Source organism: Plasmodium gaboni, chromosome 5, assembly GCF_001602025.1.
Source record: "Plasmodium gaboni strain SY75 chromosome 5, whole genome shotgun sequence".
Lineage (NCBI taxonomy): Eukaryota > Apicomplexa > Aconoidasida > Haemosporida > Plasmodiidae > Plasmodium > Plasmodium gaboni.
In genome coordinates this window covers 251,556-266,894 of record NC_031485.1, presented here as the reverse complement: position 1 = coordinate 266,894, position 15,339 = coordinate 251,556, and the positions used below count along the sequence as shown (strand labels likewise).

The window sequence follows — 15,339 nt, the reverse complement described above, 5'->3', positions numbered from 1 at the left end:
AAAAAAAAAAAAAAAATACATATATATATAAAATATATATAAAAAATATATACATATATATATATATATATATATATATATATATTTCTTTATTTATTTATTTATAACCTTTAGGTGTCGAGTATTTGTCGATACAAGATATAAATGTATTACTGTTACATCCTTTTGTATTTTATTTACCACCTGGGGCTTTTTAAGACTTTATATTTTTGTCAAGAGATGTATTATACCTATACATCGTAACTTTGATATATTTATTAAATATCTGAAAGTAGAAACTTGTATTTGGTTAATTTTTTTACTTCTAGTTATTTTATTGATGAATACATATTGGCTTATTCTTATGGCCAAGATGTTCATTCATTTTATTATGAGTGGTAAGACAGAAGATATACTCACTAGGGTTTCAGAGATGGAACATATAGAAAAGAAACAAAAAAAAAGGTAACCCATATTTACAATAAATAAATAAAAAAAAAAAAAAAAAAAAAAATATATATATATATATATCATAATTCTTTTCTCGTGCTTTTTCCTTTTCCTTTTATTTTTGTTTTTATTTTTGTTTATCTTTTTTTTAACATTTGAGTTTTATTTTATTTGAAACATTTAAAAATTATAATTCACATATAAACCGTGACACGAAGGTCACAAAATAATATATATGTATATGTATATATATATATATATATATATATATATATACATATGTTGTGACATCCTATGAAACACATATTAAATCATATACATATTTTTTACCATATATGAAATGATAAAAATTTTAGCCTATATTAAAATTGAGCTTAAAAAAAAAAAAAAAAAATTAAATTAATCAAAATATGCCTTCAACAGGTATATTTAAAAAAAAAAAAAAAAATTGAAATATATATTGTACTGATCATATTATATATATCATATTTGTTCCTCTATTATCCATATTATTTTATTTTATTTTTGAATATATATAAAATAAAATTATCATACATACATTCTTATTTCAATGCTGGGGGTTTCATTTTCTTAAATAATGTTTTTTTAAACATTTTGGGTTTCTCTTTTATTTTTATATCATCAACGTGGTTGCGTTTAAGTGTAGTTTGTTTATCATCTACTAAGGTAGTCGACTTACCGTCCTTATTTAGACCTTGAACTTTATTTTTTTCGTCACTTTGATAATTTTTATCATCTTTATTTTTTTCGTCACCTTTTTCATTTATGTCATCTTTATTTTTTTCGTCATCTTTTTCATTTATGTCATCTTTATTTTTTTCGTCACTTTGATCATTTTTGTCATCTTTATTTTTTTCGTCACCTTGATCATTTTTATCATCTTTAATTTTTTCTTCACCTTGATCATTTTTATCATCTTTATTTTTTTGGTCACCTTGATCATTTTTATCATCTTTAATTTTTTTTTCTTCCCCCTCTTTTTTATCTGGCCCATCCGACACAAGCTTAACCTTATCAGTACTATCCACATAAATAAAATTTTTATAAATCGATGTCAATACAGATTTGTCAGGCTGCAGAATAGAAGAGAGTAGATTGACCAAAGATGTTATAAGAGACCATGCTTGAAAAACTAGATTCCTTTGTTGTTCGTTAAATGATGCGATTTTTATATCAGAAACAGATAAGACATAGATTCTCCTTTCACACATTTTTGACCACATTGCTTTTAATAATTCGTAAGGATTATAACCATTATTATTTTTGACTTCATATAAATATATAGGACATAGATGCATAATATATTTTAAAATAAGTATTGCTTTTTTTAATCTATGTAATAATTTGAATGGTAATAAAAAAAAGTCATTTGGTAAATTTTCTATTATAGGTATATATGATGTAGAGAAATTTATATTTAGATAAGATGATTCTCCTCCTTGTGTAAAATATTTGGATGAATATAATTCATTGAATTGTTGTATAGATAAATAAGATGTATCATTATCTATATATTTATTACTTTTATAATATATAGTATGCATTCTTAATAATCCATATACTAAACAATGTAATAATGTTTCTTTTTTATTAACAATAATTTTTGCTTTTTTTTCAATCAATATCTTTACAACATTATAATGTAAACCATAAGCACCTAACATTAATGGTGTTTCTCCATGACATGTTATACTATTAATTAAACTATCGTTCTTATGTTCAAGTAATATATCTACTATTTCTTTATGTCCATTTAAACATGCTAAATGCAATCCTGTGGCTCCTTCATTGTTTAAAAGATTTATAGGTATACCACTTATAATCAGTTGTTTTACTAGTTCTTTTTTTCCTCTTGCACATGCATAATGCAATGCATTGTTCGACCCTAAAATTTTATGAGATACAGATTTAGTTAACAATTTGGTGGTATAGTAATTTCTTATCTTGCTGTTTAATATTACATCTGAGCTATCTGAAAGGGAACTATCATCACAAGAATATTCATCTGTATCGTCACCATTTATATGGTTACCATTTATATCGTTACCATTTATATGGTCACCATTTATATCGTCACTAGTTGTATCATCACTAGTTGTATCATCACTAGTTGTATCATCACCACTTGCATCATCACCACTTGTATCATCATCACTTATATTATTATTATTATTTAAAATTTTTCCGTCCGTTGATCCATTTTCATCATCTTTACTCTTATCATTATTTATTTTTCTATCCAGTTTAATATCAACCTCATTAGACATATCATTATTTCGATTTATATTCAAACCATATTTAGTTCCATTATGTATTAGATTTTTAATTTTTTTAATTTTTTTTTTTTTTTTTTTTTTTTTTTTTTTTTGAAAGGATTGAATTCTTTCACTTAAATTCCATTTCTTATTATATTTGATTTTATAGCTTTTTTTTCTTTTTATTTGTAGTTTATCTAAATAAGTTAGGAAGAGTATTAAAATGGTTGCTTGTTTTGAATCTATTTCTCTGCTTTTTTCTCCATATATGAAATCATCATCAAGTGGCATATCATTAAAAGGGAATGTCATTTCTAATTGATAGGATTGCATATTTTGTGAATCTATATGTTTTATATCACAAATAATATTACATTTGGCATCATCATCATTATTATTATTATTATTATATGTATTATTTATTTCATATTGGTTTGTTTTATTTCTTTTAATCAATTCTTTTTGTTCCATTTTATTTGATATAACATTTATGTATCTTCCATATTCATTTTGGAATGTATCAAAATTAACATGCTGCAATTGTATCTCTTTCATCAAAGTGTAATAATAATTTGAATGGTATACTAGCTGTTCATCTGGAAGAATGGAACTAGCCATATATAAAAGAACATTCATATTCATTTCATTTTTTATAAAAATAGAATAATTTAATTTCAAAAGTATTTTAACTAGTTCAATATTTCCAACAGATGCTGCTAAAGATAATGCTGTTAATCCATTTCCTATATAACGTATGTTTTTAAAACTTTTTAATATATTTATAAAATATTTTTTATTTATATCTTTTATATGAAAATGTTGACAAGTCATATATACTGGATAAAAAGGATCTTGCTCAACAATTTTTTTTATATGCTTAAATGGATGATTTTTCTTTTGTGTGACTTGATAATAAAAATCACAAAATTCTTCTTTTCTATTAATATGAAATATTATTTTGTTGTATGGACTTGTAAACTTATTTAATAAGATACAGAAATTTCTTAACTGTTGTAATAATATTATGGTTAATGTAGATTCATAACCAGTTATAACACAAGAATTCCATATAGCATAGAATAAAGGATCTATAATATATTCTGGTGCTATGCCCATGCCCTTATGATATAATTTATATAAATTAGAACACATATATGTATATTCAGAAAGACATGTATGTAAATGTATTTTTTCTAAAGAACATATAGGTAACACATTATCAGCTGATATTATAGCTTTTCTTAAATGCAATAAAGAATTAAATAAATCTTTATTAGGATCATATCTTAATAATCCAGCTAGTAATACATTAATATTAAATAATATATAATGATTAGGATTTAATATATAACAATATTCTTTATATATATGTAATAGTTGTTTTCTAGCAAGAATTATATTTCCATCCATATAATTCTTTTCAGCTTCATTATAATATAAAAAAACCTTATTTTCTAATCTTATACATTTCTTATTACCTACAAAGGATAGCTTACCACAATTAGAGCATATCCATCTCTCCATTTCGTTTCCGAGTTTTTTTAAAACATTCATTTCTTTATTATTGAACAGCTTACCATCATCCTTACTATAATGATAACTATTATTATTATTATTACTATCACTATTGTTAATATTATTATTATTATTATTATCATTATTTTTGCTCGAATTAATTTTTTGGTCATCCCCTTTTTTTTCACCCATTTGATCCGTTTGGTTGTCATATATCTTATTACTCACCATCTTATATTCTGACATACCACTTTTCTTACTTGCCATATCTGCCTGCTTGTCAAATCGATACAATTTTAAGGCCTCTATGAGCGCTTCAGTTTTTATAGGGTATATATATCCTATAATACATCTAGGACATTTCATACTTCTCAAATGCATATTATTTTCTGTAGGATCTGTACATCTGATGCAACCACAAGCAAAGACACGGGGCATGCCTCTAACATTCTTTCTAATTTTGAGGGGTAAATATTGATCAGATAATATGCTTACACATAATTTTCCACCCTCAGGTATATTACACAAAGACCGAACAGATAATATTCCATATTCATCAAAATGAATACTACAAGTAGGAACACAACTGTGATGCAGTTTTGATATTAATGGGCAAAAGAAAAGACCAAATGCTGTCTCTGGATTTGTATGCTGAATAATTGATGAAGGGGAATAATATTTAATAAAAGGAGAATGTTGCCATATTATTAACATAAATTCAACTAGCTCTTTTTGTTTTAAATGTAAATAAAATGATGAAGGTAATTCTAATATTATTCTATTTGAAAGAATATTAAATGATTCAAATAATTCTTTTTGATTTTCTTTAACTGAATAATAATAAGATTGTAAACTAAATATGTCATTTATAATATTATGTTCTTTATCTTTATATCCTTTATTTATTTTTGATTTTATTAATACACGGAAAATATGAAGAACTATATAATAACTCAAATTACTTTCTTTTGCTGCTGCAGATATTATAGGTAATAAAGTACATTCAACTTGATGAATTTTTATATTATCAATTAAACATTTCCAACTACAAAAAATATATGGACACGTATGTGGATTGAGAGGACAAGCATAACATTTTTCTTTTACTTTTCTTTCTTTTAAACAATGATAACATGTAGAATAGGTATATTCTTCACTAATTATATGTTGTGTTAACATAAAAGGTTTACTCTGAAATATTATTTCTCCTGGTATTAAATCTTTTTTAGCAAGAGCAACATAATATTGTCCATGTTTCATAATTTGCATTTTTTTCAAATTATATAAATTTTTATTTGTATATGCATTTATTTGTTTCTCCTCATTGTTATTATATTTATTTATATTGTCATATTTATTTATATTGTCATTATAATTGTAAACATCGCCTTTGTCATTTGATAATCTACTCTCTGGATATCCTATCCAGTTTTTATATTTTCCTGGTATTTGACATATTTCTAAAACTAACTTTTCTTCACATTCTTTTAACAAATTTATTAAGGATTTATTTTCTTTATCTACATATAAAGCTGCATATATTAAATTCAAACTATCTCGATACTTTTTTATTTTCATATAAAAGGTACTAAAACATATATATCCATCAATACATTTAGGATATCTTTGAATATAATTTCTTATTAATGCACATATTACATCATAATTCTTTTTACGATATAACTTTGGTAATTCTATGGCTAGTTCAAAAAGTTCCTCTTTCCCTTGCACATTTATTTCTTTATGTCCCTCGGACTCTTCCAATCTGTATTTGTCCAACCCATTATTTTCTATACCTTTAAGAACAGAAATATCGGACATACTTATTTTCACAAGGTACTAAGCATGTTACACAAGTATGTGGAAAGTAAAAATAAAAAATTAAAATAAAACAAAAATAAATAAATAAATAAATATATATATATTATTTATATATATTTTTATTTTTGAATTAGAGGCAAAAATAAAAAATTATACATGCTAACATATCTTTCATGGACATTTAATTTTTTTTTTTTTTTTTTTTTTAATTTTAAAATTGTAATATATTTCTTTATTATATTATATATTTTACAATATTTTTGTAAATTTATACAAACATATAAATATGTGTATAAGTATTTATTTTTTTCTTTTTTTACATATGCAAATATTTTTTAATTTTATATATGTATATATAAAATTTTTCTTTGCAACTAAAGTCAATACAGATTTGTTCGAATGAACCGAAAAAAAAAAAAAAAAAAAAAAAAAAAAAAAGACACAAAATATATTAATGTATAATATAAAAATAGTAGGAAATATAATAAAACAATATTATTGTAATTACTCAATAGAAAAAAGAACTATATATAAAAAAAGAAATACCTAAGCAGTTAACATTATATATATATATATATTTTAATTTGTATATGTACAGTAAAAAAAAGTGAAAATTAAATTGAGAAATGCTTTAAAAATTATATCCATTCAAAATATATATATATATTTATACATACATATATTATATATATATGTATTTTTGTTAAATTATATAATATGTTAGTCTTAAAAAAAAAATTATAATTTTTTTTTATTATATACATTGTACATATATTTTTTTATTTTTCCAATTCAATATTAATACATTGATATTTTAATTTGTTTGCTATTTAATATATATATATTTATATATTTTTCCTTTGTCATGCTTAACATTTAAGTTGTATTCTTTTTTAATTAAATGTAATATATTGAAAATGTCTTTTTTTATTCTTTTTAATCTTTTAAATTAAGAGAAAAAATATATAATTATTTTACACATGCACACACAAATATTATATATTTGTAAGACTCTCAGCATTTAAATAAATAAATAAATATATATATATATATATATATATTATATACAAATGTTTTTTTTTATGATCAATGTAAAAAGAGAATAATTCATTTTAACAAGAATTACATTTTTATGTGAACTTTAAAGGAGTCATAACCATACTCACACATATACATATATATATATATATATATATATGTATGTATTTTTTTATTTTTTTAATCAAAAATAAATTTAATAAAAAGGAGGAAAAAAATTCAAGTGAAAAAAAATCTCTTTTTTAGCCTGAACACATGACTTGTTCATAAAAAAAAAAAAAAAAAAAACTATATACATTTTAATATATACCTTATTATGTATTTATTTATTGAATTGTTTTGTTAAAAAGACATAAACTTATTATATATATATATAACGTCATTATTTTTTTTTTTTTTTATCCTCCTTATTTTTGTCAGTTTGTTTTTCAAAGAAAAAACGAAATACAAAAAGATCAATTCAGATATATTATAACTAGCCAAAAAAAAAAAAAAAAAATATATATATATATATATATATATATATATGTTAATTCACGGTTTACCCCTTTTCACATTGTTTAACATGTTTACGATGATGCGCTGGTCAATCATTACAGGATTGGTTATAATATTCTCCATATTAACATGTAAAGGCCAAGTGGCAAACAAAAAGGTGGATTTTCGAACAGAAAAAAGAAAGTTTGTGCCCTTAAATTTAGTGCCAGGAGATGTTGTAGAATATTCATGTCCATATACTTTAAATAATGATATCAGAAATATGAATGGCGTTGAACGAGAACATTTCGACAATAAAGACTTTTGTTTTGATTATGTATTTGTTGGAAGTAAGTTAACCTTTTTAAAAGAATATGTTCGTGGTTCTTATAATGTGGTACATAAAGAAGAAGATAATTTATATACATCACAATTTAGTGTTCCTCCTGTTGTTTTAACCCATCGAAATTTTGATTGTTTTTGTTATATGGAAGAAAATAATGTTGTGGTTAAGAAGGTTTTAAGAATACATATATCAAATGGTGTTCTTAAGAAAATACCTGGATGTGATTTTAATGATGGATATAAAGAATCGACTGCTATAACTACATTTAGTAATATGAGCACTCGTCGTGTAAAAGTATGTGAGGTATATCCAAAGGGTGGGGATTTCATAAGTTTAATGTGTCCATCAAATTATTCTATTAAACCTGATGGCTGTTTTTCAAATGTATATGTAAAAAGAAATCCTAATGAAGAAGTCAAAGAAGAAGATCGTTTTAATATGAATAGAAAATGGGATGAAAGTAAATATAATGTTGTGTCTATACAGACAGTTTTAAAAATGAATATGATAACACAAGGTGATAAATATTCTATATTTTCAAAATTACCAGATATAAAAGATCAAGTTGATTTTACATGTATTTGTCAATCAAATAATCAACAAGATAATTTAATGATGAATGTTTATATGAATAACAAATCTCAGTTTGCAAATAATACAAGAAGTATTGGAGTTAATAAACATTCATTTTCTAATTCTGATATTCTTGAAAAAATAGAAAGAGAAGAAATTTCATTTGGATATGTTTCCAATTTATCAATAGCTTTAATTCTTTTATATCTCATTTTTGCTTTTTAAACTTTTTTATTTATAAATCTTATAAACATATAGTGACAAACATGATTTATATTAACCATACTGTTATATATATATATATATATATGTAAGTGTATTTATTTTTTATTATTTTTTAAAAATATATTTATTTAATTTTACATGATTTTTTGTTAGTTTTCTTTTTAACCCTTAATGGTATCTTTAAAAAAATAAACAAATATAAATAAATAAATAAATAAATAAATAAACATATATATAATATATATATATATATATATTTGTTGTATATTATTAAATTAAGAAATGGAAAAAAAAAAAAAAAAAAAAAAGGGTAATCTACATATTTTCAATTTGAATGTTACTGTTTGATGTGCAGGTAATATTGGGCAAAAAATTGGATACCTTTATGACCTCTAAAGAAAATTCATATTTAGTCGTGTGGTCAGGTTGCATGACATATAAAAATAAGTTTACGAACCTAATAATAAAAATAAATAAATAGAACATATATATATATATATATTATTCCTGTGAAGGACAAAATACAGAATGCGGTTTATTCAATTTTATGTGTTTATAAAATTATAACGATATTTTGAATAACATTACCTTATATCCGTCTTCAAAATAAAAAACATATTATCATCTACTAGTTTTATAATTTTAAAACTAACCATTAATAACATGGATATCCCAAACAAATCTAAGATGATACTTTTTATTGCTGTTTTTACATGGCTTACTGCATTGATATCTAACAAGTTACAACTATGAAAAAAAAAAATAAATAAATAAATAAATATATATATATATATATATATGATTAATCCAAATATATAATAATAAATAAATTTATTTTCATTCTTACATTTTTATTAACATGTAAACGTCGTTAGCCTTTACAACATACTCCTTCGTCATAGTTCATTTATTTATACTTTTTAAAAATATAGTTATAACATATTATACAAAAAAAAAAAAAGAAGAAAGAAAAAAAAGAAGAATAGATATGAAGATATTATTTTTTTAAATTTAAAGTAAAAGATTGATGTTTATGGTAATTATTTTTTTAAATATCTCCGAAGGCAAACATCTTTTTTATATATATTAATTTTTTTTTTTTTTTTTTTTTCCAAATTATATTAATTATAAATATGTTGTACGTTCCGACTTGAAAAAAAAATGAAAAATAAAATATAATTTTATTTCTATAATGTTTATTAAATATTTAAATATATATAAAAATATATATATAAAAATATATATATATATATATATATATTTATTTATATATATGTATATATTTGTAATATTAAATGTACAGGTAAGATATATCACCCATTGATAATTATTACATTTAAATATTTAGATATCCATATTGTTGTTATTCATTTATTTATTAATTTTTTTGTATTGAATATATTGATATATATATATATATATATATATAAAATATCAAATAAATTTAATATCACATAGTGCGATTAAAAATAGTTATATTGTTTTAATTAAGGGTTATATAAAAAAAAAAAATAAAAATATTAAAAAATAAAAAATAAAAAAAAAATAAAAATAATAAAAATAATAAAAAAATAAAAACAATACATACATATATATATATATATATATATATATATATATATGTATATATTATTTTTGATTGGTTTAAAAAAATATGATTATAATTTATATAAAATATTATATTAACTTATAAAATGTAATTTCCTTTCTGATATTTCTTTCATTTTTTGTGCTATAATTCTTTTAGTTCTATTAACGGTTTCAGCATTATATTTATCTAGTTCATCTAATGCATCACTTAAAATAATATCTTTTATTAAATCTTCCCACTTTGATGAATCTGCAGGTACTTTACTTTTTTCTAGATCTAGAACAGCCTGTACTAATACTCTTGTTAATCCTTTTTTATCTATTAAGTTATATGCATGTGCTTTGGTTGCTGCTCCGATATAAGTACGAAAAAAAAAGATAGGTACTGATTTAATAAAATAATCACTTGGTAGTAGTGTATTATCATCTTTTCCTTTGACATGATGAAGAAAGACTGCTTTAATTCTTTGAGGAAATGTTTTTATCATAAGTTCTCCAGCTTGTCTATCCATATCACCTGTATCTCCTATCCATATATATCTAACTAAAGAATTTTGTTGTATTACATATTTATGTAATTGTTTAAAATTAAAAAATTTCTTTTCACCTCTTGTTTCATTCCATACCCATTCTTTCAATGTTGAATATAATATTTTATTTTCACAGTCTATACCCCAATGTTTTATACCTCTTCTTTCAGCTACTTCATTGAATTTTTTATTTAAATAAGAATCTTCTGTTATAGGTACTTGAGGAATTCGAGCTGTTAACACAGATAATAATAATGGTTTTGCTTCTGCAGCTAATTTATTCATAGCTAGTTCAAAAATAAATTGAAAAGATCCTGGATATGTTTCTCCTCTTTGATATTGTGCATCTACACCTCCTAAATTATAATTAAAAAATTTATATCCTCCACTTGATCTTATAGTATCATCAATATCTATTATAACCTGAGTTGCTCCCCAGTCTAATCTATTATTTCTACAATCAATAATTCGTCTTTTTACTTTCGAAGTAATTTCATTTATATTATTAGCACTACTAAGATTGTTATTATTTCTGTTATTATTATTATTATTATCATCATCATCATCATCATTACCATCATCATTATTATTACGATTATTATTACTACTACTATTAGTACTATCATTTATATTATTTTTATTTTTATTATTATTATTATTATTACCACTATTATTAGTATCATCCTTGTTTCTATTACTACCCGGGCTGTTTATAGAATCCCCTCCCTTCTGAACATTTATATCACCCGTAGGATTCACTTTTAATTTACCTTCACCTTGATTAATAATTCTAGTGCTTTTTTCTATATTATATGGATCATTATGTTTTTTTAAAAATTCGTTTATTTTATTTCTTTCTTCTGGTGTTATATTCTCAACAAAAAAATTATTACCATTATAATTATTATGATCATTATTATTCACATGGTCAGACGCCAAATCACCATCTTTATAATAACTGCTATTATTTGCATACTTCATAATTATATCTTTAATCTCTTTAATTTTTTGAGTTTCCTCTTTGTTATCTGTATTTTTATTTATATGCATATCTAAATCTTCATTGTTTAAAAACGTTTTAAACACGTGATTTATTCGTTTTTCTTCAAGAGGACATTGTGATATACGTTTAAAATTATTTTCATATAAATTAATTATATTTTTATTTGTATTTTTATTAATAGAAACTTCTATATCGTCTTTTATATTATTAGACAGATAATATTCATTTGTATTTAGATTGATAGGATTCTCACATGGAGTGTTTATTATGTTGTTCCTTTTGTTGTGTGTAGACGTTTCAACAAGGTAATTTTCTTCCATAACATAATTATTAAGTTCTTTATTATTCTCTTTATTATTCTCTTTATTATTCTCTTTATTATCACTATATTGTATATTATTACATCCCACATTGTTAACGTCATCATTATTTACATTTTCATTTAGAAAGGCACTCAATTTTGATGATGGAAATGGTCCTCTTTTATTAATATTATCGACATCCCAATAATTATCAAAGCTAGTATTATTACTATCCTTTTGTCGTAAATACATAATATTATTTTGATCATGAATAATATTTTCATTGTTCATTTTGTTAATATTTTCCATACTTTTTTTATTCACATGATTGTCATTATTTTTATAATCATCATTATTATTTACAATAGGTTCAGAATCATCAACTTGCTTTTCATCATCATTAATATAATCATTTATATTTTCATCACTTCCAAAATCATTATTATTATTATTATTATTATTATTATCTTTTGATAATAAATTATTAATTTTTTTTAAACCCTGGAAGTATTTTTTAATAGGTACCTTTATATCATACATATTACTAGTGGTATGCATTTTTTTCTTCAAAAAAGAATTTAAATTCTTATCACTATTATTTATACATGTCACATTTTTAAAATTATATGAATTATATGTTTTTAAAGAACTACTCATGGAAGACCGTGTTAATTTTTTTTTATCATTATTATTTATACGAGTTGATAAAGACATGAAATTATTCATTATGTCTCCTTCAATAGGATTAACATGATCAGACTCGTTTGAATTAAAATTATTATAATTTATATTACTACAATCATTATATTGGTTACTTGTATGAATCATATTCACATTATCATAATGAGGGTTCATATTATCTTTTAAGGTATCCTCGGAAGAATATTGATCTTCACTTGGATTATTTTCATTTAAACCTTCATCCATATTATCATTATTATTATTAGTTTGATTTATTTTATTTTTTTTTTTTTTTTTTTTTTTTTTTTTTTGTACAGTTTTTTTTTTTTTTTTATTATTTTTTTTTTTTTTTTTTTTTTTTTTTTTGAAACTTTTTTTTTTTTTTTTTTTTTTTTTTTTATTTTTTTTTTTTTTTTTTTTTTTTTTTTTTTTTTTTTTTTTTTTTTTGTGTACAGATTCTTCTATTTTACTAATAATATTTTTCATATTATTTTGTTCTTCATTCGAAACATTTTTAGAATTATTATCATATACATCTTTACTGTTGTCACATATTTCATCTTCACTAGTATTATATTTATTTTTTTCTTTTCCTTTTTTATCAATAAATGACAGATCACTATCTTTATTGTTTATAAAATTTTTACTTTTTTTTGATTTTATCTTATTATAACTTGATGTTGAAAAATGTTTCAACGTTTTATTATTCGTTACAGCATCGCTAAGACTAGAAAGGGAACTATTTGAATATTCTCTATTTTTTTGTTTAGTCTTCAGTTTATTTAATAAATTAAATTTATCTTTTATTCCTCCTATATCTTCTTTTTGTGTATTAATATTTTCATTTTGTATACCATCTTCATTATCATGATTTTTTTTTTTCACAATGTTGTTTTTACTATGCATTCTTTTAAAAGCCGATTCATCATTTTGATTACATGTGAGAGGAAATGGTTGTGTTATATTAATATCAAGGGGAACATTAAAACTGTCATCGTCAACATTTTTTTTTTCTTCATCCATATGGTTTAAGGATATATTTTGATTATTTTTAATATTTTGATTATTTTTTATATTTTGATTATTTTTTATATTTTGATTATTTTTAATATTTTGATTATTTTTAATATTTTGATTAATTTCTATATTTTGATTATTTTCTATATTTTGATTATTTTGAACCTTTATTGATTCATCATTGTGAGCATTTGTTGATTCTGTTGATGAAGATTTCTTTTCAGAATGATTTCCTTTTAGCACTTTAATTTCTTGCTGAGTTATTTTTATTTTGTTATTATCTTGATCAATATCTAAAAAGGAATTATCACTTTTAGTTGTATCACAAATATCTTCACTTACATTGTGTTCATAATTATCATTATTAATATTGATTGTGTTCATATTAATCAAACTATTTTGTTGTTTAAGATTAATATTATTTATTTCGAATGTATTACTTTCTTTGTTTGTTAGAAATATATTATTATCTATAATATTTTTAGGATTCATAGAAACAGTCGAAGGTTGTAAGATTATATTATTGAGTTTACTAGCATTATCTATAATTATAGAATTATCTTTATAATCTTCTATATCTAAATTATCATACCAATTAAATTGATTGTTTTTTAAAAGGTTTTCAGAATTTATCATACTCTTTAATAATTTATCATCTAATATTTTTTTCTCTTCAATAATATTATCATTATTACTTATAATACTTGGAGAGTATTCACTTAAGTCATCAAAAATTATATTATCATCTGAGTTCTCTTCATATGTTGTAATTTTTTTTATCTCATCCATTTCTATGCACTCGAAAACATTTCTGTTTTCCACTTTATTTACATTCATTGAATTTTATCTTTCCTTCTTTTTCTTTTTTAAAACAAAAACAATAAAATGAAATGAAATGAAATACTTCAAACAAATTATATATATATATATATATATATATATATGTATAAATTTAAAAGTATTGTGTAGGGGGTTATAATATATATATATATATATATATATATATATTTATTTATTTATATATACATTTATATATCATTTAAAAATTTATGAATAATTTTTATTTTTTTGGTGTACAGTTATACATTGTTCATTTTTTTTTTTTTTTTTCGGATTAACATTTCGCCACATAAAAATATATTTTTTTTTAATATAAAAGGAATATAAATAATATATATATATATATTAAATATATATATTATTGTATATATTATTTATTTTTTATTTTATTTGGGGTACAGTTATACATTGTTCATTTTTTTTTTTTTTTTTCGGATTAACATTTCGCCACATAAAAATATATTTTTTTTTAATATAAAAGGAATATAAATAATATATATATATATATAATATATATTAAATATATATATTATTGTATATATTATTTTTTTTTTATTTTATTTCTAGTCGTTGTACATTTATTGTTGGTTTAACTTTTATATTTTAAAAAAAAAAAAAAAAAAAAAAAAAATGTTATATCCCCATTTTTTTATTTTTTACAATGTATATAATTTTT

At 21.3% G+C, this 15,339-nt stretch overlaps 5 protein-coding genes across 5 annotated transcripts in view; 2 read left to right on the top strand and 3 right to left on the bottom strand.

Moving 5' to 3' along the window:
- PGSY75_0508200 (putative longevity-assurance (LAG1) protein) overlaps positions 1–448 on the top strand; it is a gene marked incomplete at both ends in the record, with an annotated part of 1,387 nt that extends 939 nt beyond the window's left edge. Inside the window, one exon of the mRNA XM_018784364.1 lies at positions 115–448. Within this exon, the coding sequence (XP_018643018.1) occupies positions 115–448 (334 nt within the window).
- Positions 449–992: 544 nt separating this feature from the next.
- PGSY75_0508100 (putative SET domain protein) lies at positions 993–6,041 on the bottom strand (the record flags this gene model as incomplete). Its single annotated transcript, XM_018784362.1, has 1 exon — positions 993–6,041. The coding sequence occupies one exon, from the start codon at positions 6,039–6,041 to the stop codon at positions 993–995; it is 5,049 nt and encodes a 1,682-aa protein (XP_018643017.1).
- A 1,612-nt stretch (positions 6,042–7,653) lies between these two features.
- On the top strand, positions 7,654–8,700 carry PGSY75_0508000 (6-cysteine protein; the record flags this gene model as incomplete). Its single annotated transcript, XM_018784361.1, has 1 exon — positions 7,654–8,700. The coding sequence occupies one exon, from the start codon at positions 7,654–7,656 to the stop codon at positions 8,698–8,700; it is 1,047 nt and encodes a 348-aa protein (XP_018643016.1).
- A 315-nt stretch (positions 8,701–9,015) lies between these two features.
- On the bottom strand, positions 9,016–9,600 carry PGSY75_0507900 (hypothetical protein; the record flags this gene model as incomplete). The annotated part of the gene is made up of 3 exons (XM_018784360.1): positions 9,016–9,157; positions 9,289–9,447; positions 9,548–9,600. The coding sequence occupies 3 exons, from the start codon at positions 9,598–9,600 to the stop codon at positions 9,016–9,018; spliced, it is 354 nt and encodes a 117-aa protein (XP_018643015.1).
- Positions 9,601–10,382: 782 nt separating this feature from the next.
- Positions 10,383–14,660, bottom strand: PGSY75_0507800 (hypothetical protein; the record flags this gene model as incomplete). Its single annotated transcript, XM_018784359.1, has 1 exon — positions 10,383–14,660. The coding sequence occupies one exon, from the start codon at positions 14,658–14,660 to the stop codon at positions 10,383–10,385; it is 4,278 nt and encodes a 1,425-aa protein (XP_018643014.1).
- Positions 14,661–15,339: the final 679 nt, after the last annotated feature.